At 37.2% G+C, this 25,949-nt stretch overlaps 1 protein-coding gene across 4 annotated transcripts in view; it reads right to left on the bottom strand.

Moving 5' to 3' along the window:
• Window positions 1-25,949, bottom strand: part of sgsm2 (small G protein signaling modulator 2) — a 112,994-nt gene that overhangs the window by 14,091 nt on the left and 72,954 nt on the right. For 3 of the 4 annotated variants that reach the window (XM_028464684.1, XM_028464687.1, XM_028464685.1), the window contains 11 exons: window positions 25,436-25,560; window positions 25,293-25,360; window positions 21,360-21,547; window positions 17,803-17,929; window positions 14,878-15,012; window positions 9,241-9,412; window positions 5,074-5,138; window positions 4,795-4,940; window positions 3,639-3,767; window positions 3,386-3,568; window positions 458-805 (listed from right to left, as the gene is read on the bottom strand). In XM_028464684.1, the coding sequence (XP_028320485.1) occupies window positions 458-805; window positions 3,386-3,568; window positions 3,639-3,767; window positions 4,795-4,940; window positions 5,074-5,138; window positions 9,241-9,412; window positions 14,878-15,012; window positions 17,803-17,929; window positions 21,360-21,547; window positions 25,293-25,360; window positions 25,436-25,560 (1,686 nt within the window). The remainder of the gene's footprint in view (window positions 1-457; window positions 806-3,385; window positions 3,569-3,638; window positions 3,768-4,794; window positions 4,941-5,073; window positions 5,139-9,240; window positions 9,413-14,877; window positions 15,013-17,802; window positions 17,930-21,359; window positions 21,548-25,292; window positions 25,361-25,435; window positions 25,561-25,949) is intronic. The other variant, XM_028464686.1, reaches the window with a different exon arrangement.

Here is a 25,949-nt window from a genome sequence, read left to right as displayed (position 1 = left end):
GCATGTGATCACAGTAAAAACTACGTTAGCATGTGATCACAGTAAAACTACAGGTTAGCATGTGATCACAGTAAAAACTACACGTTAGCATGTGATCACAGTAAAACTACAGGTTAGCATGTGATCACAGTAAAACTACAGGTTAGCATGTGATCACAGTAAAACTACAGGTTAGCATGTGATCACAGTAAAAACTACATGTTAGCATGTGATCACAGTAAAAACTACACGTTAGCATGTGATCACAGTAAAAACTACAGGTTAGCATGTGATCACAGTAAAACTACAGGTTAGCATGTGATCACAGTAAAAACTACGTTAGCATGTGATCACAGTAAAACTACAGGTTAGCATGTGATCACAGTAAAACTACAGGTTAGCATGTGATCACAGTAAAAACTACGTTAGCATGTGATCACATCCCAGAGTGTTGTTGGGTCTACAGTATGTCTGATACCGTGTAGGAGGACAGAGATGGTGAAAGGCCTTCTGCAGCTCCTCCATTGGTCACCAGTTTGTCCAGCTGACTGCACAGCTTCTCCTCACTCAGGGAGGCGTGGCCAGGAGTAGGAAGCTCCTCCTCCACTCCCTCCTCCTCTGTGCTGGACAGAATCTGTGAGTGAGCTGAAGTCACTGAGTAGTTTCTGGAGGAGGGGAGACCTGAGTCAGGAGAGTCAAACTCCAGCAGCGCTCGCTCCTCTGGGTGGAGGGCCACAGGGGGGACCAGCGTGGTCACAGCGGGGGCCCCGTCCTCTCTGCTGGGGGTGTCCTGGCCTGCATCAGGCTCGTCTACAGACATGAACACCTGAGAGAGACACAGGGACACCATTGGTTTATAATTAGGCAGTGGCTATCTGTACGGGTTCTGTATCAATATACCAACATTCTATCCATATGCAGCACCCCTCTATGGCCAGTTTAGGTCATGTGACTAAGACTAAACCTTACCCTAAGCCTAAGACGCTACGTACTTGTACTTTGGTATGCGTACCAATAGCACCGGGGGTACGGCAACTGTAGAAATAGACACTTCTTTATAATTAGGACCCTTTAAATCAGGGGCCACCAATATGGGGCCCGTGGGCCCCAGGTAGCACCCATGGACCATGTGAGGGGCCCTCAGGGGCTGATTTACTTTCTAGGATTTAAACACACAAAGATAAATACATATGACAGATGTAGTTACGACTTAGTAAAGTTAAATACTGCTGAGAAAGTTTTAGTGTTAAATGAACCATCTTTAAATGTTTATTTTCACTGAATCATAGTAAAATATGTTTTCAAGTGTTGCAGATCTGGTGTAGGTTATATATATAACATAAGATATATTTTTAAAATCACAAGGTGGATTTTCTATACAATTTTATGAAAATGAAACATGTCACCTGGTTATGAAGATAATATTTGGACACTATCACACTGATCTCACACTAGAATATTGTTGATTACAGCTCTGCATTTAATTCTCTTTTTCCAGTGATGTTATGTGTAAGTGGATGTTTATCTTTTTAACTGCTAGATCATAGAGCGTAAACATCTTTCTGATGAAGTGTTTATGAGTCCTGGATCTCCTCAGGGAACATTTTAAGTCCTTTTTTTTTACTCTTTACGTCTAAAACATGTGAACTTGTTTTTGATTTCAGTCGTGGTAACTCTCACACGCCTGTTGTCATCGATAACTCCTAAGTGCTAATTGTTGAGGAGTTAAACTTTGTCTAATGACCTGAGATGAAACTAAAACACTATAATCACATCATCAGAAAAACTCGTCAGCATCTCTTCTTTCTGCAGAAACTTAGAGGATTTACAAATAAGATTCTGCTTAAGTTTAATGTCTGCACCATAGACAGTGTGTTTGTTATAGCTCTATGAAACATCACAGCTAAAGAAAGGAGAACTCTGAACAAGGTGGTTCTCTGTGTAAAAAGCTCTGTGAGCTGTGTGTTCTGGAGGTTCTCTATGATTACAGACTCTTTAATCGAGCTCTGATAATCATCAATGATTCTTCTGGTACTGGTCACCTGGTAAAGCCATGGTCCAGATCCTTCCCTCCAGGAGAAGATATCGTTCATTGAGATGCAGAACATCTCACCACATTAACAGCTTCTTCCCACAAACTGTTATTAGCTGAACAAAGAGGTTTGAATGTAAATCAAAGGAAAAGAGGTTACCATGGCTACAAGGAACTAAAGGTAAACTAAAAGATTGAGAATGGTTGCTCACACTCACCTTCTACTCATTAATATGAATTATGTATAAATAAAACATCATGTGGAGAAAAATGTCTCTGATCCATTTTTCTAGAACCACAGAGTGTCTGTTTTATATCTGTTATAATCTCATTATATGTCTTACATATCATAATATATGGGTTTTAGATTATTTATTTAAAGTTGTTCAGGGAATATTATTGCATTGTGAACTTACATGATCTACGTTACTTATCATGAGTCTCCGTGAGCGCTCAGGTGTGCGTGTCCCTTAAAATGTTATCAGCAATTGTGGGTCATCATTATGTGGTCTCCTTTGGTAAAGGATGCATCAGTGTTTCCTAGGCTAAAGGAGGTTATAAAGGAAACATCGAATCTCTTTTTCTTTTTTTTATATTGTGTTTATTGTGTTGTGAAATCCATTCAGCCAGTCTTGTTGACCAGTGTGAAGCTTAGGTATAATGGTGGTGGAGTGAGTGGTTTTACCTAAAACAGGTATTTAGGATCAACGTGTCTAAGATTAAGCCCACTACCAGTTTATCCCACAGCCCCACCAGTCTCACTAAGCTCAACAATCATCTCATCAATCATCTCCACACTCTCCCCCTGCTCACCTGCCTCTCTGTTGTCTCCACCTATCTCCCCCTTATCTCAGGTACCTCCGGTCCCTCATCATTATCCTTACCCGTTTCACCTTCTACGTCTCCCAACACCTCGGTACGCTCATCGACCCCCGATCTCTCCTCCACCTGATGCTCTGAACCCCCCTCAGCGTCTCCCCTCCCCACAGTCTGACCGGGCTGCCCTGCGGCAGACGCAGAAGTAGAGGCGCCTCGTCGGCCGGGCCACGTGGCTTGGCCGCCGCAGCCAGCTCGGCCGGCCATGACGTGAGCAACTCCACCTGCACGATTAGGACACGCTCTAATAAGGTGTCCCTCCACCCCACAGCAGAAACACTTTAACTGAGAAGAAGAAGAAGAAGAAGAAGAAGAAGAAGAAGAAGAAGAAGAAGAAGAAGAAGAAGAAGAAGAAGAAGAAGAAGAAGAAGAAGAAGAAGAAGAAGAAGAAGAAGAAGAAGAAGAAGAAGAAGAAGAAGAAGAAGAAGAAGAAGAAGAAGAAGAAGAAGAAGAAGAAGAACTGGAATGAAAGAATGTACAGATGTGTGGTGTGTGTACCTCGTTACTAAGGATGGAGTCTCTGTGCACCAAGCGCAGGACGTGGCTGTCGATGCTACTTCCTGACGACAGCTTAGCAAAGATGGCCGACTGCATCTCCTTCTCCCTCTGCTTCACTATCACCTCACAGGACTTCCACTCACGCATCACCTGCTGGTAGCGCTCACTGATCCTGGAGTCAATCTGAGGACCAACATGGAGTTACATTAGTGTGTGTGTGTATGTGTGTGTGTGTGTGCGTTTGTGTGTGTACCTGACTCATGTCCTTCTTCCCCATTCCAAACTTGTAGTGTCCCAACAGAAAAGGCCACACCTCCCTCCTGATGTCATGCTGCACACCTCCATAATAAACCAGCCTCAGCAGCTCTAGCTCCTTATAGTTCTACACACACACACACACACACACACACGTTAGACTATGTTCTATAATGAAAGTGAAAATATTTGAAACAAAAAGACAGTCATTGGTTCTCATTATAACTGATGTATACATAAGAAAATATGATCACATCAGAATTAATGATCAATGAATTATGCCTCCCTTCATAGTATAAATGGGTGTATATAAGAAGATGAATGTATTGAAATAATTATAGTCCTAGATATTACAGGAGCTATGATCATAAGTTTATAATATAGGATATTGTAACTATTTATTCTCACTTTGTGGTAAATATACTGTGTTCATGTTGGAAATGAAACTACATGATTAGCTCCACAAATAAAGTGCACTGTAACATTTTTTAGCGCTTCATGTGAGAACTTTATCACGTTCAGCTCCTGTAAATATGTAGGAAATAAACAACTGTATAAAAACACACACATGCACTTTATTTACATAATTACAACTAAACTACGGCCAATTGTCTGTGAAAAGGTCAGTGTTTTGTACATGACTTTGACTCTCAGGTCTGGGGGGTGTGGCCTAAACAGGTCCCCAATCGTTTGAGAAAAACGAGCACCTTCATCGTTCCTAATAATAACTGTTAATAATAACTGTCAATAATAACTGTTAATAATAACTGTCGATAATAACTGTCGATAATAACTGTTATTAATAACAGTTATTATCAACTGTTATTATCAACTGTTATTATTAACTGTTATTATTAACTGTTATTAATAACTGTTATTAATAACAGTTATTATCAACAGTTATTATCAACTGTTATTATTAACAGTTATTAATAACAGTTAATAATAACAGTTGATAATAACAGTTGATAATAACAGTTAATAATAACTGCTAATAATAACTGTTATTAATAACTGTTATTAATAACAGTTAATAACTGTTAATAATAAATGTTAATAACTGTTGATAATAAATGTTGATAAATGTTAATAACTGTTATTAATAACTGTTTGGTCGTTATTATCCTAATGGTGGAGCTCTTCTCTCCACCCACCTTACAGTCTTTCTGGTACTTGCTCCACACCTCCTTACTGAGACCTCCTGCTGCCTCACAGGGCCGGTCTGGAGGAACAATGTTGTGGTTTACCAAAGCCGACAGGTGGGTCCGCACTGTGGACAGGTGGCGGCAGTACGCTAACCCTGGATAAGGAAATATACAGTAGGAACAGAAAACAATCCTTTACATCTATAGGACACATTAATACCACTGATCTTCTACTTATTACAGTATGTCCTCTACTGTCATCACAGAAGAACATAATGATATACTTACATCCATAGAACGCTCGAGATACGATCTGCCTCTTCATGTTCTGACAGAGCATCTTTAGAGGAACCCTAAATAAATAAATACACATCATCATAAAGATCAGCACTTTACATCAAACTGTGTTTTATTACAAGTATTTTAAACAAAAACAAAGTCAACGAAGCCCCGTCTTTAAAGTGATTATCTACTGTTTTTACTAATGTGCCTGAAAAACATCTTTATTAGTAGATCTATGCCTAACAAAACACATTATTATGCACCTTGTTCATTTTATTAACTTTAAACAGGACTACTTTACAGTTTTAGAGCCTGTGTTCCTCCATCTTGAAATCATGTGATTGATGATGTCACACGGCTCCACTGCCTGTAAACATCCATTGTTTTTTATTAGAGTGAAACATTCAGCCTGATTTATAGATTATTTAGTAGATTTATAGATCATTTAATAGATTTATAGATCATTTAGTAGATTTATAGATTATTTAGTAGATTTATAGATCATTTAATAGATTTATAGATTATTTAATAGATTTATAGATTATTTAGTAGATTTATAGATTATTTAATAGATCTATAGATTATTTAGTAGATTTATAGATTATTTAGTAGATTTATAGATTATTTAATAGATTTATAGATTATTTAATAGATCTATAGATTATTTAGTAGATTTATAGATTATTTAGTAGATCTATAGATTATTTAATAGATTTATAGATTATTTAGTAGATTTATAGATTATTTAATAGATTTATAGATTATTTAGTAGATTTATAGATTATTTAGTAGATTTATAGATCATTTAGTAGATTTATAGATTATTTAGTAGATTTATAGATTATTTAATAGATTTATAGATTATTTAGTAGATTTATAGATTATTTAATAGATCTATAGATTATTTAGTAGATTTATAGATTATTTAGTAGATTTATAGATTATTTAATAGATTTATAGATTATTTAATAGATCTATAGATTATTTAGTAGATTTATAGATTATTTAGTAGATCTATAGATTATTTAATAGATTTATAGATTATTTAGTAGATTTATAGATTATTTAATAGATTTATAGATTATTTAGTAGATTTATAGATTATTTAGTAGATTTATAGATTATTTAATAGATCTATAGATTATTTAGTAGATTTATAGATCATTTAATAGATTTATAGATCATTTAATAGATTTATAGATTATTTAATAGATTTATAGATTATTTAGTAGATTTATAGATCATTTAATAGATTTATAGATTATTTAGTAGATTTATAGATCATTTAATAGATTTATAGATCATTTAGTAGATTTATAGATTATTTAATAGATCTATAGATTATTTAGTAGATTTATAGATTATTTAGTAGATTTATAGATTATTTAGTAGATTTATAGATTATTTAGTAGATTTATAGATTATTTAGTAGATTTATAGATTATTTAAGAGATCTATAGATTATTTAGTAGATTTATAGATTATTTAGTAGATTTATAGATCATTTAATAGATTTATAGATCATTTAGTAGATTTATAGATTATTTAATAGATCTATAGATTATTTAGTAGATTTATAGATTATTTAGTAGATTTATAGATTATTTAGTAGATTTATAGATTATTTAGTAGATTTATAGATTATTTAAGAGATCTATAGATTATTTAGTAGATTTATAGATTATTTAGTAGATTTATAGATTATTTAGTAGATTTATAGATTTTTTAGTAGATCTATAGATTATTTAGTAGATTTATAGATTATTTAGCAGCTTTTTACATCATTTTAGTTTCTCTAAAAAAACAGGTAAAGTTAAGATGTGGATGAAAACCTCTTGTTTACAGAAAGTGGATAAAAACAGTTGTGACCACAGGGGGCGACAGTTCTAACTCTGAGGTTTTGTAGTAGACAATGAAGCAGAGAAGAAGAGCTCTCCTAAGGGACCTTTACTCTCCCTAAAACAGTGTGCTGACACGCTCTGGTGGAAGCTAGAGAGTAAATCACAGACTGTTTAAGACACTCAAACCCTGAGAATAGAAGAACTTTTGGGTGGAAGTCCTTCAACAGCAACTTTTTATTAGAAAGAATTAATATAAAAGGTCATAAAACCTTGTTTCTTTATGTTTATTTGATTCCTATTCAACACTTGTTGATGAGAATAACTGTATATTGTTAATATAGGCTATAAAGTGTTCCATTGATTTTTTTTTTCAATGAAAAGAGGAACCTTGGTTGAAAAAAGACTTAGTCAGCATCTGATGATAAATAAAAGAAGAACTGTGTGTCTACATTATCTCTGGCCTCTTTCCCACAAACACTAGAAAACATCAGAATGATTTAAATGTTCTCTGAGGTCTAGGACGTTGACATTTAGAGAAGCGTTGTGTAAAGCAGTGGATTACTCACTGTACGTTTCCCTCTCTGATAAAACTCATGTTACAACCATGAAATACTTCTATGTTCAATATTTATTTAAAGTTGGGGGCTTGTCCAGGATCTAAATACATCAGATAATGAGACATTTCAGATAGAAATCAGTGCCTTTCTTTTTCAATGATTGACTAGAATAAGAACTCGTGAAAATATTAATTGGTGGTGGAGGAAATGTGGGAAAATTTTGAATATTGTTTTTTTTCCACCAAAAGAAAAGGAAACGATGAGGGCTCCACATTTCTGATATGATATGCGTCTTGTTGCTGGAGCACAGTCTGTACCTTTTTTACTATAAATTTAAACGTCATTTTGGATTTCGTATTAAAATCCACTCAAATCGAGTGAATAGGAAAAATATTTTCTCCTATGTTACCTGAATTACACTAAATTCTGGTCAACGACGCTAAACTAAGTAATAATATATATATATATATATATATATATATATATATATATATATATATATATATATATATATATATAATTAAAGAAAAGGATCAGATTGTTGATACAAAATACTATTTTATTGCCTTTAAATATTAGTTTATGGCCAAGAATTACTAATTTAATGCTATTTAATAGTTTGTGGCCACAAAATACTAGTTTGTAGCATTCCAATAATTTAGCAAAATTTCTGAGAATAATTCACACAAAGGCCACATTGTAACATATTCTCACCCTATTGGCTGATGAGGGAGCCTGTCAATCAGGCGACTCAGCCAATCAGAATGGACAGGTAGGCGGGTTTAACGGAGGTATGATTATAGCCTATTGTCTCCTCCTCACTGCTCATCAGTCCATTTACATCTTTTTATGGTGACTTTTTACAGTTTTGTTCGTTCTTCTTAACGTGAACTAACACAGAACGATCACAGCTTCTAAACAAACTTTATAGTTTATTGTTCCCTTCTATTACAAACTGGCTGATTTTTTACTTTACCCACAACGTGAAAGCTGCATTGTATGTATTTCTCCACATCGTTGCCATGGTGAGGGCGTGTTCATTGACTAAATGACTCATCAGAATGATTCAGTGGGAAGAACTTAATGTAAACAGTTTCATTAATCCACTGGTCCAATGTGACGGAGCTCAACTTTTTGGTGACATGAAGTTTGGAAAATCCACAAATTAGCCGCGTCATTGTTTAAGTCGCAGGGTTCAAAGCGTGGGAAAAAAGTAGCGACTTATAGTCCGGCAAGTACTGTACATGAATAATTGAAGAAAATGTTTTCATTAGTCACTGTGGTGTCTGTCTGTTTACATATGAAATGTATGACGGGTGTGATTTAGGTGGTAATCAGGGCGGAGCAGTGAGGGTGTTCTAAGGGTAGGGTCAGATTATTAACTAAAACCATGAGAAAGCACTTATTAAGTCAGTGATACTGAACATGTGGCTCTTCATCTTAATTATTATTCTACCAGAAAAAAACCTTTGAAACGTCCTTTGTCCATTTAAAAATTTGTCAATTTTTTTACAACTCTTGACTGCTTTTGTTTCATTTTAGTCACTTTTCACTCTTTTCTGAACATGTTTTTGTCACTTTTGGACCATTTACTCATCGCTGTTAACTCTTTGTTTACCTTTGTCAAATGTCTGGCTGTGATTGGCTGATCACCATTTAATCAATCTAACTGGACAAATACGTTTCCAACAATGAATCCCACTGTAAACAGCGAGGGGGAAGATGTGTGTGTCACGCCTGGTGGTCTTCCATTTGGAGGCTTTATTCGTACGTACGTGTGAATATCTGCAGCGTTGTGGATGCACATGCAGCCCTGGTGGTTTAAAGACACGTTGGGGCCGCTGGAAGAGCACGACTGACACAGGGACTCGTGGGCGCCGGCTTCAGCCTGTTGCCACGACGACGGGCTGCTTCCAAAACCTTGAATCTCCATCATCTCGCTGTGATCTACGCCAAAGAGAAGGAACATGAGAAATGAACGCTGAGTGTGTGTAAACGTGACGATGGATTCTGATGTTGTCTTACATATCATGACATCGTCCCTCAGCTCAACCATAAATGTGCTGAGTCATTGGTACACAGATGAATGAGTGGATAGATGGAAATGCATGTTGGTTGGTAGCTGAACAAGTGTAGAGCGGAAACCACAGGGGGGGGGGGAGGGGGGGGGGGGAGCAGGCAGTGCAATGCTGGATCAGATGATGAAGACAGAGGAGAAAAGAGTGATGAAGGAAGAGCAGAGGAGAGGGAGGGGCTCAGGCCATGCAGGATGCACCAAGACCAGAAGAAGAAGAAGAAGAAGAAAGAGACAATCCACATCAGTAGCTACTATTCCACACACAGACACATGAGCAGCAGGAAGGGGGGAGGAAATAATGAGGAAATGCTCTTCACCTTAACTCTTCAGGTTGGAGCTGATGACCTGTCATAAATATGAAGCTGTGTTTTTGGTTGGTCAGTGACCCCCGGACCACAAATCATAAGAAGATCAAAGAGAAAAGATCAAATCAAAGATAAAAAGAAATGAAAAAGAAAAGGAAAGAATGGTGGAGTGAGACCAACATGGTGCCTAGCGTTTATTTCTCTTCCTCACACCAGGACTCCACGTCTCTACTACTGCGGAACCCCACAGGACCGTAATGAGAGGGTTGGAGGGCGGGGCCACGGGATGGGGCGGGGCAAGGGTGTGGTTAGTAAAGAATTACAGTGAACAGCATTGTAGCAAACTACTGCACAAATGGTGAGGAGACACACAGGGAGAGGATTGGATCAAACATCAAAGGAAGTGGAACCATTTCCCATGCAGAGAGTCAGGCATGTTGTAGCTGGACAATGAAGAGAGAAACCACAGAAGAAGAAGTTCATTCAAGCAGCTGGAAGGAAAACAATAGACCAACCAATCAAAACACTCTGAACCAAGACCATGGAAACCCAACAGTGCTGGAGTGTGTGTGTGTGTGTGTGTGTGTGTGTGTGTGTGTGTGTGTGTGTGTGTGTGTGTGTGTGTGTGTGTAAAAAGAGGAAACACAACAACGACAGGCCTATGATGTAAAATAAATTAATTAATGGCCACAAAAAACTCATTTACTAGTTTTTGGCTATGAATATTAGTTTGTTGCAAAGAAATATTAGTCTGTGGCCATAAAGTTTTTGACCACGCAAAAACTAATTGGTGGCCCATGAAAGACTAAATTTTTGCTACGAAGAACTAATTTGTTGCAAAGAAATACTAGTTTGTGGCCATAAAATGCTAATTGGTGGCCCATGAAATAGTAGTTAGTTTCCACAAAATATTAGTTTTTGGCTATGAAATACTAATTTGTGGCCACGAAATAGCAGTATTTGGCTTCAAAAAACTAATTTGTTGCAAAGAAATACTAGTTTGTGGCCATAAAAAAGTACTTCAAGCACTGAATGACACCCTGTCGTGAATTCACAGGTCGAGTATTATACCCAGAGGTGGGACCAAGTCCTTGTTTTGCAAGTCAAAGTCAAGTCTCAAGTCTTTGTGCTCGAGTCCCAAGTCTAGACAGTCGAGTCTTGAGTCAAGTCCAAGTCCTAAACAAGCCATTAAAAAAATGACCTGCCGAGGCACTGGTAAGGACGTTTTGACTGAGATATCCATATGTTTGTAGAGTTATTTTCACAATATTTGTCTGTGAAACACAACCAAATGTAACAAATGTAACTCCTACAATCCCAGACATTTGAAGACACTTTCACACCTTGAAATGAATAAAATAAAATAAAATGAAGAATTTATAGACTAAGGGCCGGATTCACTAAAGGTTTAGTGATTTTAAAACGTGTACAAATATCACGTCATGCTCTACTAAGGAGAACAAAGTCTAGGGAATCAGCTGTGCACCGCCGCTGCACTTCTAAATGTGCCCTGATTCCATTTAACACGTTTCCCTCTGATGAATATGTATAGTAGGCGGATCTCCCAGGGGGGAGCAAAAATATGGGAGGAGGAAATGCAAATAAATGAATGCAGGGGGACGTAATGTGATTCATGAAATCTGGAACTGTTTGCATTGATAGTTTTAGTACCAGAAAATATCACGACTGAGAAGGAGGTGCAAACACACACACAGAGATCATCACTGCAGTAAATGTGGACAGAAAACACAGCGAAGATGTGTGTGTGTGTGTGTGTGTGTGCGTGTGTAGATGGATATAGCTTCAGATGTAGCTTCAGACTCACTTCTCCACTGATCTCCTTCTCTCCATGTTTTAACGTCAAAGTCTCGTATCGTGTTGATGTCAGACCAGGATCAGCTGATCAGATGTAATTTACACATCATCACTGATGTTCATATATGAGAGTGTGCTGACACAGCACTGCTCAGACCTACTGGATGATGGTCAGTAGATGATCTTCATATAATACAGACTGATTGACAGACTGTGTATCTGTATTAACAATAGGACGGTTTCTGTCCTAATCTGACTATTTTTCATGGACTAATCAGAGCAAAGTTACAGGACCTGACGGAGCACCCACATTAAATGAGGTGGAAAAAATATTTGATATTATTTAGTTTTCTACATTATTAAATGTTTGTGCAGCAAACAGAGAAATCCATCTGCCTCATATTTAACTTCCTCAAATGTCAGTGCTTGTGCACACTGACGTCTCCACATTAAACACTCATTTAAATAGGGGCGGTCTGCACCAATTCTGCACGTGCACTAATCATTGCTGCAATGTTAGTGAATTCTGCACAGTAGGTGAAGAAACTGTGTCACTAAAGGATTATTACCACCTTTTATTTCAGATCGTAGTGAATCTGGCCCTAAGAATCAATCAACCCAGTGTCAAACTGGTGATCTATTCAGGGTGTGTCCTGTCCTCACCCATAGTACGCTAGGATTGGCTGTAGCACCCTATGCTCTGAAAAGGACAAGTGGTGGAGAAGAAGAATTGATGGATGGATTGATCCAGAAAATATAAAATACAGACAATGTTTAACAGTCGTTGGGCTTATTTATACAAGATTGCCCTAAAAACTCATATGTAATGTTTTGTTTTTAAAAGTAAAATTTCACCTTTAAAATGACTTGTTCTATCAGTGACTCTCCCCACAATGAGTTGATTACAAAAATAATTTAGGTTTTTGTCTCATTCCTTCTAGAAATCCAGAATGAATGGTTTTAAAGGAAGAGAATGAGATCTGCTCCCCCTGGTGGACAAAATCAATCACTGCCATTTCCATTCACTAATGTGACAAAAAAGCTAAATTAAATTCATTGTGGGGAGAGTCACTGGTAGAACAAGTCATTTTAAAGGTGAAGTGGTTCTTCAAAGTTGAAGTTATACATTTAAAAACAAAACATTACATTTGAGTTATTTTCAGGTAATCCTGTATAAATGAGCCCCAGCTCGCTTGCTAATAAAATGCTTTTCAGCCACAGGGTCACCCTAGGGAAGGGTAAGAAATACTTTATTAAAGGGAGGATGTAAAAAAGAGAGGGCAGTGTTACACCAAGGTGAGGGGTTGGAGGGGGGTGGGGAAGTTAGCAGGGAAGAGGGATACAAGATAGGATATGGAATGGGTGAGGAATAGTTTTAAGTGATGCGATGTGAAATTGTGGTTGTGTATATTGTGTTTATTGTTGTGTTGTCAAGCCAGTTTGGTGACCAGTGTGTGGTTTAGGAATAATGGTGGTGGCTGTGAACAGAGGAAGAGGTGAGTGGAAATTCCATAAAACAGGTATTTGGGAACAACGTGTCTAAGGTTGAGCCCAGTATGAGTGTTATCCCACAGCCCAAGGCCAGTGCATCCATGACAAATGTATTTCCAAGTACCGCCACTGCAAAACCCAAGAGCCGCCCCCGGGCCCGAAGAAGCAGTCAGGCCAGCAGCAAAAGCAGGCAGCCTAAGGGCCCCCGGCGACCACCCCACGGCCAAGCAGTCCCCCGAACGCCCCCAAGATCCCAAGCCGAGAGGCAGCCATCGCCCCCCCATACACACCCGAGAAAGCCCCAAGGAGCCAAGGACCCAGCGCACCACGCCACCGATCCCACCCCCTGTCTTTTGCTCTTTTTAATCATGTAAAACACATTGAACTGCCTTGTGTATGAAATGTGCTATACTAATATGTACTGTAGTTCCTGAGATATTGTAAGCTGAAAAATAAGGACACACAAAAATCAGCATATACTTGATTGTCTATATTTTTTTTGGAGCTTTTATTTGCTATTTATGACATATGTATATGTAAAATGTGTTTACAGCATTTTATGCTTTGTTTATAGCACTTACACTCTGTCATAAAAGAAGTTCCAAACGGAAAAATACATTTCTTGGAATTTGAATTTAATTTGAAAAAGTATTCATCAGATCAAACTATTATTATTGAATAATTAAAGAACAGCTGAACAATTTTTTTCCACTGAAATGCGTTTAATTACATGTAATGACCCTATTGTTAATTATTCTATGATGCATTAATATATCACTGAGGTTCTAACTTGTTTTTTGCAGCTGTTGGGTTTAGCCTTGGGAAGCACACGCACGCACGCACACACACTATGGAGGGTGTATTCATTCTAAACTCATACACACCAGTCTGACACACGTGTACGTGTCTAACTTTGTTGTATCCTGTCCAATCACAGCAATGATCTGACTCAGAGCGTAACACTACAGTCACTACCACTCTATGGACGGGTGTAGTGACACAGACTGTAACCAGACTAAATGGTGGTCTGTTATACACGCACACTCACACTCACACACACACACACACACACACACACACACACACACACACACACACACACACACACACACACACACCTGCACACGTGTACACGAGTAAGCACCTAATATTATTTTCTAAGTGTTTACATGTCACGTAGACGGTGCTACATAGTGAAGGTCACATGATCACTATAGCTTCACACACACCACACCTGTGTCTACGTGTGACTGATATATGTATGTTTGTTAGGTGTACATCCAGGTGTGGCGTAGGTGTGTGTATGCTTTAATGTGTGTGTACATTAAAGCGTCTGCACACGTGTCAACACGTCTACAAACACACATGCAGACGTAACTTGTGCATTGTGCCCATCTACTCGTTCTAAGTTTATGGGAAATGTAGATCAGACGTGCAGACGCAGGGTATACGTTCGTTTACGCGTTAGTTGGACTGGTGCGCATGAATTTAGAATGGATCCACCCCCCCCCACACACACACACACACACACACACACACACTCACACACACACACACACACACGCAGCCAGACGGCAGAGCAAACTGGACACAGTGTGAGTAAAGATAGATGGAAGGGGGGGGTGTAGATAGGTGTCCTTAGAGAGGAGGACAGGAAGCGTGTCTGAAGCTGGGGGTGAGGGGTTCAGGGCTTGGATGGGTGGGTGTGTTAAGGTGATAAAAACCTTTCATGACATTAGGGTCTGTGAGGTTCCGCGAGCAGATCATTGAGATCATAGCATGGAGCCTATCTTCCTCTTCTTCATCATCGTCCAGCGACGGAGCGCGGCTGCCCGTGGTGTGGTGGTAGTTTATGGTGACTGTGTGCACCAGTGGAACAACAGAGAACACAGTTAGCAACGCCGCGCTAGCCCAGTGGACACCATGGTAACACACCACAGTGGAGAGCATCAGCATCAGCATCAGCATCAGCATCAGCATCAGCATCAGCAGCTGTTGTTGTTGTTGTTAAGGATAAGATGGTTCACAATATAAGGTATCAGTTCGCCAGATCACATTTTTCTGTGTCCCCACTGACATTTTAAACATCTGTACCAAAAACGTAGCTAATATAACGTCAGTAAAGGATGTTAGAATGCGTAACTTTCACAGGTATCAGAAATTTGAACAATATTAAGGTAAATATAGTCATTAACAGTCTTATCAATAAGACCAATAGAACAGTTCAAACGCTATTACTGAAAATTTTAAAAATTGGGAAAAAGTGTGACTCCCCTTAATGTGCAGCAGTGACCCCATTTTTGGTCCAAATGTTTACAAGGTCAATGTGAACAAGACAAAATAATCTATACCCTTCGTTCTTTGGTTATTCCCTTTAAAAACCTAATCATAATAACAAATAAATAGTGTGGTTATTTTGTTTTAATGACTTAAAACCTAAACAGAAACACAGAAACCAGATAAGCAGCGTTTTTCTGTTTTAATATTAAATCTTCTGTTTATTAGATATTTGGATATTTAAGGAAAACTAGGACGAGTGCTTCATGTTTTAATCTCACCACACAGAGGAGACACACAGGGGGGCGGACTTTTACTCCCGGACAAAAAAAAGGAACAACGAATAAGTCACATGACTGATGAACTGGTGAATAGAAACGTTATTAATAGATGAACAAATCAAAACAATAAATGAATGTTACATAAAACATGCACATGATATGAGATTAGAGGAAGCAGAGGTGGTGTAATGACTCCAGTGGTGCTCCTCGTTTCTTGTGATCAACTTCAGTGTGTGCTGACGGCTGCCGTTAGTGACTAGTGGTATTATAACATAAGATGTAATAGTTTTTGCAAAGTGTCAAATGGTAGAAGTTCTAACATCTATTGTTCCTCACAGTTGATAGTGAGTCACCAGATTATCTGGATACTATTTGGACCGTAACACTGTTCGGTAAAGTTGGCAGATATTCACAGATTCAGACTTCCAGCATCAATAACTATTTAACGAAATGGGATCGACACATAAATTGCGCCTCTTTGCCAACGGTGTGAGGTGGACAACATGATACAAGATGATTTTATCAAACACAGCAGAGTAAAAGTCTGCCCGTCTGAAGTCCACTGCCCCTGGTTTCCCTCCCCAGGTCCTGGACCAGGTCTCCTCACACAATAGGACTGTTTAGGATTCATTTCAGAAGTTTTCTGCTCATGTTTTCATTCAGTCTGTGGATGTTTTAACTCGTATAAAGCTGCTCACGGCTACGGTCCAGATAAACTGGTGACTGACTATCGACTGTGAGGAACAATAGATGTTAGAACTTCTACCATTTCACACTTTTGCAAAAACTATTACAGATTTTTGAGGGCAGTAAAACATTTATTTTGCACGTTATAATACTTCTAGCTGTAACAACTGTGAACACACACAGAGAAGTTGATCACAAGAAACAAGGAGCACCAGTTGAATCATTACACCACCTCTGGTTCTTTTAATCACATATCATGTGCATGTTTTACGTAACATACATTTTTTCTTATTTATGAACTCATTCTTTGTGTCCTGTTTTATTCTTCCGTAAACAGCAGTTGAACAAAGGCAAGTTTTACACAAATCGCCTGTTTCTGACAGAAAACTGAGAAAACAGCATTTTTCTAAAAAAAAAAACCTGTTAGTAAATTTGAAGCTATTTTTTTGCTTTAGGAACAACTCAACATCGGATTCTTTCTATAAACTACAAAAACAACACTGAGATCAAGCTTTTGACGGCAAAACTATCATTATTTTGCTATCTTGGTCAGAGTTGAATAGTTTTCTTATTGTATTTTGGCCGACCTCCAAGTCTCTCCCTCCGTCAGACTGCTCAGACGCAGCTTCCTCTTTGACCCTTAATTTTTTAAATCTTATTTCCTGATGATCACAACTCACTCAATAGTCCACAAAAGCCCAGTTAGGTGCAGACATAGTCTGGTCACGTGTGAGACGCTCTGAGCTTTTGGATAGTTTACTCTCAGCTCTGGTAGCGCCATTTTCAACTCCTTCCCTCCTTTCTCCACCTCTGCTATCAGCGCTAATCTCTCATCCAAAGAGCACTGTTGCCACCTACTGGCTGAATAAAATATTGTCTTAAGGCTTCACTGTACCCGTTCCCACTGACAAACATACGTGACGTCTTTAGACGTCATTGGCAGTTAATGTATTAATAACAGTTCATCATTCATTTATTGTTTTGATTTGTTCATCTATTAATAACGTTTCTATTCACCAGTTCATCAGTCATGTGACTTATGCGTTGCCCTTTTTTTTGTCCCGTAGTAAAAGTCCGCCCCCCTGTGTGTCCCCTCTGTGTGGTGAGATTAAAACATGAAGCTCTCGTTTCCTAGTTTCACTTAAATATTCAAATATCTAATAAACAGAACAAGATTTAATTATAAAACAGAAAAAAGCTGCTTGTCTGTTTTTTAGTTTTTCTGTATTTATGTTTTGGTTTTAAGTCAGTAAAACAAAAATAACCACATTGTTTATTTGTTATTTTGATTTGGTTTTAAAACAGAATAACCAAAGAACGAAGGGTACATGGATTAAAAAGCAATCTGAGAGTTACCATTGTGAACCAGGCTGGGGGAGGGGTCAGGGGTCAGGGGTCACTCACTGGCATCGTGTCGGTATCCAGGGTAGACGATACGGAACACGTAGTCTGCAGCCGTCTGCTCCTCGCTGTCCTGCTCCAGGAGCCGCACGGAGCTGCTCCTCTTCTTCAGCTTTGGAAACACTTTCCCCTGAAGACCACGAACCAACGCTTTAGAAACACATCATGATTCTGCAGGGTTGGGGTCAATTACATTTCTCAATTACAATTACATCTTCAATTATCTAACGGGTCAGTTTAACCCATGTTTATAATCAGCTGTAAAATACACTAATAAATATTATCTATCATCTAATTAGTTTCTCATCTATTGATTACCTTGTTAGGATTCATAATCAATGAATATATTGGTATTAATATTTATGGTGTGGGTGTCACTATAAACATAGATTTATTTATTACTGAAATGTTAAAATAATCATAAAGAGAAGTGACAGGTAGTGGGAAAAGTTGATTAGAAACATATTTTAATATTTATTAACTATATATGTGTAAAACACTGTAACAATGTTCACCAGTTTCTCATTTAATTTCATTGTAATTGAGTTTTTAATCAAATTTCCTGCAATTACAAACACAAAGTCAATTATCTGAACTCAATTACAATTTATTTATGAATAAAACAGCAAAAGTTTACAATTACAATGATAATTACATCGTAAATGTAATTAATGATCAATTACATGATTAAAATTATAATTGACCCCAGGGCAGCTGTGGCTACTATTGTAGCTTACCACCACTAAGTGTGGAATGAAAGAATAATGCCATGTAAAATGTGAAATAAAACATTCACATCTATATTAAATATATACACTATCATAACCTAACGATCCTTTGTCTAAATATCACTGTAATAATAAATGATAAACACATTAGTCTACTTTATATAAAACACTGCAGTCTTTAGTATTGACTGTTTTTTATTCACTTCCACAGAACGAACGTTTTCACATCAACCAAAAGAAATGAAATACTCAATTCTAAATAAATACATTAATGTATTTTACAGTACAGCAAATTCAGTTAAAGCAGAAATAAAACAAACAATACACTACTGTAAACACAAACAAACACAATTGTGTGTGTGTGTGTTTATGGATCCGTCTGTTGGGGTCTGAACACAGAATCTCATCAACATCACTAAACATTAGTAAAATATCCACTTCCTGTAGAACAGACTTACAGTCATGTGGTTTATGATCATAAATACACCATCTACAGGCAAAGTCCTGGATGATGGTTGATGAACCAGTGGTGGACCAGAGCAGTCTGATGGAAACCAACAACAACTGTTCTGTTCTATCCTGTACCACTGCATCATGAAGTACGGTAGCGTGATATGGTAGAGTACTGTAAATACTGTAGATACAGTCAGAGTAGAGCAGAGAGCTGAAAACATACTGTACCTGTTAATGTCATTATAGATGAAACTATGAACTGGTTTAGATTAGGATGGACTCATAGTCAGACCATAGTTTATCACATGCTCCACCAAAGATCATCTGATGTCCTTGCATGACCTCTTCAAACACGTCCTCCTCTTCCTCTTCCTCTTCCTCTTCCTCTTCCTCTTCCTGCTTCCATGCTTGCAAAGTTCTCAAAATGTCTAAACTGAGACCTTTTTGTAGCTGATGATTGATTGAATCATTTTTAAGTATTTTCAGTTGTGTATTGAGTATTTTTAATTACCCAGTGTTTGTTGTGTTTTAAATAGATGTGTTTTCATAATAATAATAAGTGTCTTATGTATGAAACAGTGTGTAGTGTGTAGTGTGTAGTGTGCCGTGTGTAGTGTGCCGTGTGTAGCGTGCCGTGTGTAGCGTGTAGTGTGTAGTGTGCCGTGTGTAGTGTGTAGTGTGCAGTGTGTAGTGTGTAGTGTGTAGTGTGCCGTGTGTAGTGTGCCGTGTGTAGTGTGCCGTGTGTAGTGTGCCGTGTGTAGCGTGCCGTGTGTAGCGTGCCGTGTGTAGCGTGCCGTGTGTAGTGTGCCGTGTGTAGCGTGTAGTGTGTAGTGTGCTGTGTGCTGTGTGTAGTGTGCTGTGTGTAGTGTGTAGTGTGCAGTGTGTAGTGTGCTGTGTGTAGTGTGCAGCGTGTAGTGTGCTGTGTGTAGTGTGCAGCGTGTAGCGTGTAGCGTGTAGTGTGTAGTGTGTAGCGTGTAGCGTGTAGTGTGTAGTGTGCTGTGTGTAGTGTGCAGCGTGTAGCGTGTAGCGTGTAGTGTGTAGTGTGTAGTGTGTAGTGTGTAGTGTGTAGTGTGTAGTGTGCTGTGTGCTGTGTGTAGTGTGTAGTGTGCAGCGTGTAGCGTGTAGCGTGTAGTGTGTAGCGTGTAGCGTGTAGTGTGTAGCGTGTAGTGTGCCGTGTGTAGCGTGTAGTGTGTAGTGTGTAGCGTGCTGTGTGCTGTGCGTTGTGTGCTGTGTGTAGTGTGTAGTGTGTAGTGTGCTGTGTGTAGTGTGTTGTGTGTAGTGTGTAGTGTGTAGTGTGCTGTGTGTAGTGTGTAGTGTGTAGTGTGTAGTGTGCTGTGTGTAGTATGTAGTGTGCTGTGTGTAGTATGTAGTGTGCTGTGTGTAGTGTGCTGTGTGTTGTGTGTAGTGTGTTGTGTGTTGTGTGTAGTGTGTTGTGTGTAGTGTGCTGTGTGTAGTGTGTAGTGTGCTGTGTGCTGTGTGTAGTGTGCTGTGTGTAGTGTGCTGTGTGTAGTGTGTAGTGTGCCGTGTGCTGTGTGTAGTGTGTAGTGTGTTGTGTGTAGTGTGTAGTGTGTAGTGTGTAGCGTGTAGCGTGTAGCGTGTAGCGTGTAGTGTGTAGTGTGCAGTGTGCAGGAACAAGTGTGTAACAGAAATACAACTAAAGTTTTAGTTTACAGTATGTTTACACTTTGTTCAAGGTATAATAACAATAACTATTAGTTATGTTACTTTGGTTTAAACAGGTGTCTATAGTTGAATTGTAATTGTAATTGAGTTCAGGTAATTGACTTTGTAATTGTAATTGTCATGAAAATTCTATAAAAATTGTCGATTACAATTGAATTAAAATGCAAACCTGTGGAACCATGTTACAGTTAGTTTTATGTGTTAATAATTATTAAAATATGTATCAGATAAAGTTTACCTGTCATTTCTCTTCACAATCATTTTACCATTTAAAATAAAAATTAATCAATATATAAATAAATCTATGTTTATAGTGACAGAAAAAAGACTCCACACCATAAATATTAATACCAATATATTCATTGATTATGAATCCTAACAAGGTAATCAATAGATGAGAAACTAATTAGATGATAGATAATATTGATGAGTGTATATTACAGCTGATTACAGACATGGTCAAACTGAGCCGTTAGCATTAGAGATGCTAACAGAAAGCTAACACATGAGGAAGGTTATGTTTAATAAGGTTAATTATTAAAGGCTCAGTAATTGTATTGTATTGCTAGTAATTGAGAACGTAAATGTAATCAACTTTCAGAAGAAAAGAATAATTGTAATTAGAAAAAATGTCAGTGACTGTAATCATAGTTGAATTGTAATTGAACATGGATAATTGAAGACATAGGTCCTCACCTTGCCTTTCTGGGACCAGAGGGGGGGTTCCAGCTGACCCCTGGGTAATAAACCCGTCTCCAGACAGGAGAGGAAGGCCAGGAGGTGACCCCCAGGAGGGAAGTGGAGGGGGGGCCGCTGGATTCCATCCTGACTCACTAGAACCAACGTCCCCCCACAATCAGCTGCAGCAGCGTCAGAGAGAAGAGCTTTAGATACGAGCAGAAACAGGAACACATATATATGAAAAATACAGCACATGATAATAATAATAATAATAATAATAATAATAATAACAATAACAATAATAATAATAATAACAATAATAATAATAATAATAATAATAATAATAATGATGAAAAAAATAATTATACAATAATAATAATAATAATAATATAACAGGATATTAAACTACAGCAAATAATATTTTAATAATAATAATACAATAAGATTGAAAAATAAAGCAAATAAACATTTAACTTGTGAACTCTGACAGTGATTCTCAAACTTTTTGCAGAGGTGAAATTAATGAATTAGAAGTATTGATGTTACTGTCATTAAGTTACTTTTATTGGTATTTGTAATTTTTGAGTATATTTATAAATCAGTTTTAAAAAAAGTAAAGTCATTAATTCTATTTCTACACCCAACCATTACTGAGTAAATTATTATTTATTATTTTAAATGATCAACAGACATTGTCAGATTAAATGTAATGTATGACATCATAGCTGACCAATCAGATTAAACCTAATGTATGACATCATAGCTGACCAATCAGATTAAACCTAATGTATGACATCATAGCTGACCAATCAGATTAAACGTAATGTATCACATCATAGCTGACCAACCAGATTAAACCTAATGTATGACATCATAGCTGACCAATCAGATTAAACCTAATGTATGACATCATAGCTGACCAATCAGATTAAACCTAATGTATGACATCATAGCTGACCAATCAGATTAAACCTAATGTATGACATCATAGCTGACCAATCAGATTAAACGTAATGCATCACATCATAGCTGACCAATCAGATTAAACGTAATGTATGACATCATAGCTGATCAATCAGATTAAACGTAATGCATCACATCATAGCTGACCAACCAGATTAAACGTAATGCATCACATCATAGCTGACCAATCAGATTAAACGTAATGCATCACATCATAGCTGATCAATCAGATTAAACGTAATGTATGACATCATAGCTGACCAATCAGATTAAACGTAATGCATCACATCATAGCTGATCAATCAGATTAAACCTAATGTATGACATCATAGCTGACCAATCAGATTAAACGTAATGCATCACATCATAGCTGATCAATCAGATTAAACCTAATGTATGACATCATAGCTGACCAATCAGATTAAACGTAATGCATCACATCATAGCTGATCAATCAGATTAAACGTAATGTATGACATCATAGCTGACCAATCAGATTAAACGTAATGCATCACATCATAGCTGATCAATCAGATTAAACGTAATGTATGACATCATAGCTGACCAACCAGATTAAACGTAATGTATCACATCATAGCTGACCAATCAGATTAAACCTAATGTATGACATCATAGCTGACCAATCAGATTAAACGTAATGCATCACATCATAGCTGATCAATCAGATTAAACGTAATGTATGACATCATAGCTGACCAATCAGATTAAACGTAATGCATCACATCATAGCTGATCAATCAGATTAAACGTAATGTATGACATCATAGCTGACCAACCAGATTAAACGTAATGTATCACATCATAGCTGACCAATCAGATTAAACCTAATGTATGACATCATAGCTGACCAACCAGATTAAACGTAATGTATCACATCATAGCTGACCAACCAGATTAAACCTAATGTATGACATCATAGCTGACCAACCAGATTAAACGTAATGCATCACATCATAGCTGATCAATCAGATTAAACGTAATGTATGACATCATAGCTGACCAATCAGATTAAACGTAATGTATGGCACCAAAACAATTAAAGTTCATAAATGTATCTAAACTCAGAGCCTGATAATTTTTTATTTATTTTGAAATGTAAGTATTTATTTTTAAGTTTCTAATGAGATGTTTAATGTATGTAAGGGACCCGTACCAAGATTTATTACCAACAATAAACTAAAGTAACTTTTACTGAGCACTATTTAATGAAGCTACTTTGTAGTAGATACTGTATATCACTACTCTTTACACCTCTGCTTATTTGTGTGTTTCCCAATGTGAACAAATCCAATATCGTGCATTGCGTGAAAATATATATACTTAATTGTATTAGTTAACTTATAATTAATTGTGTCGTGCATTTTTAGAATGACACATTTTGCATGATTTAATTGTAACTGAAATAAATAAACATTATTTTGCGTCACCCTAGTATCTCGTACCGATGTTATGGAGCTAACGTCTGCATAACGCTGACTAACTGTGGTTATTTGGCTCAAAGACGCTAAATAAATGTTTCTGTTGTCATAGCAACCACTGGCTTTACACTCCACTATCGTTCAGAAACTGTAGAATGACGAAACACACTTTTTGTTACATACGTTTACACTACGGGTGAACTTTAAACATGTAGCGTTAGCATTTAGCGTTAGCTCACTGATTAGAAATAACTCAGAACATTTACTTTACGCCTCATTCACCTGACAAACACACATTGTTCATTTATTAATATTATTATTTATATATACATAAACATACAAAGACTGAAATCATTGCAGACTCCTTGTTTTTGTGTGAAATACATTTTAAAAAGAAATTCTCTTCAACTGGTCAACCTTGTTTTTTAGAATTTATTTTATTTTTTATCTTTTTGGTCTCAACTTCCAAAAGTCTTGGTTTTGTCTCATTCTTGAGTAAAACATTATTATTTTTTATTATGAATGAGGAAAAAACCTAGAACGACGCTTGTATGGTTTTATAAATCCCAAAAATGGTGGAAAATGTGTTGAAATGAGATTTTAAAAACCACAGAAATTTTAAGGTTTAAGGTTGCAAATTAGAGTTGATAAAAACAGACAGAAAAAGTGGTTCAAAAGTGTCAATATTGGAATAATTACTTTAAACTGGTATATAATGGGCATGAAAAAGTGTGAATATGGTTAAATTTGCAAAAATAATCATAAAATTTGGTGAAAATAAGTTAAAAGTGAAAATAATGGTGGAAAAGTTGTTGAATTGGGATTTTAAAAACCATAGAAATTGGTCAAAAGTTGCCAAACTGACCGAAAAAAGTGGTAAAAAAAGGTTCAAAGTGTCGGTCATACTTTATGTGAAGTTCTATACATAAGGCTGACATCACTCTGTCATTATCTATCATTAGCATGACAGATTATTAATGCTAATGACAAGTGGCATGTTATAATAATGACAGCGTAATGTCAGCATGTATGTACTGTATAAAACTTCAAGTGTTACCAAAGTGTCAATATTGGAACAATTAGTTTAAACTGGCGAATAATGGACATGACAAATGGTGAATGTGGTTAAATTGGCAAAAATAATAATGAAATCTGGTGAAAAGAGGTTAAAAGTGACAATAAAGGGTCAACATATGTGACATTAGGTGTAAAAGTGGTGGATTTGTCTTGAAAGTGGAAAAATGCACAGAAAATGCATTGAAATGTGATGAAGAAGTGTCAGAAATGGGAGAAATGTAGCAAAAATACATTAAAACGAGCAAAAATATGGCAAAAAAAGTGATGAAAATAGGTTAAAATATGGTGAGTTTGGTGCAGATGTAGAAAAGGGGTAAAAAAAGGCAAAAATGGGCTCAAATTGTTCAGAACATATTCTTAGATTCTTGAAGCATCTGGCGAACCCCCTCCCAGTGTCTCGTGACCGCAAATGGGGTCCTAACCCCAACGTTGAGAATCCCTGGTGTAAAGAAAAGCACATGTGACTCACAGCGTTGGTGACAGTGGATGCAGACGATCTGACGCAGAGGAACAGTCAGGGCGTAGTCCCAGTAAATACTGAAATAGAATCACATCATCGTGAAGATTCTGCTTCCTGTGTGTGTGTGTGTGTGTGTGTGTGTGTGTGATCACCTCTTCTCCAGGTCACAGTCTCCCAGCGTTCCATTGATGAGCTGGTTGGGGGTCCACTTCAGTGTTAGGTTCTCTGCAGCCTGATGTAGAGACAAGTATCCACGCAGCACCTCCATGTCCTTCTTCTGCAGTGTGAGAAGATGAAGATCATGCTGTAAAAACACTAATGTGATAACAAGGTATAGATTTCTCATGAATATGTAAAGAAAACACACACACAGAGCTTCATTTGGGAGCAGGATCTGGCACCTCCCACATTTTCATTGGCACTTATAAGCATTTCATTTTTTCATAATTTTTTTTCCAGCACCTCATTTGTATTTATGTGTTTTTAATAAATATTTCAGTATTATATTAGGACAGATGTGTCTTTTATTGAGTTGAAATCACTGGAAATCTCATTGTCAACACAAAATGAAATGTAAAAACTGAGCATGAGTGAGGAAGAGAGGGGAAAGTCAGGCCACGCCCACAATACACCCAAAGTGTAATTTTTCACAAAAATAGTTTCTGT

The sequence above is a fragment of the Gouania willdenowi genome, chromosome 13, assembly GCF_900634775.1.
Source record: "Gouania willdenowi chromosome 13, fGouWil2.1, whole genome shotgun sequence".
Lineage (NCBI taxonomy): Eukaryota > Metazoa > Chordata > Actinopteri > Blenniiformes > Gobiesocidae > Gouania > Gouania willdenowi.
This window is presented reverse-complemented; position numbering and strand designations above follow the sequence as displayed.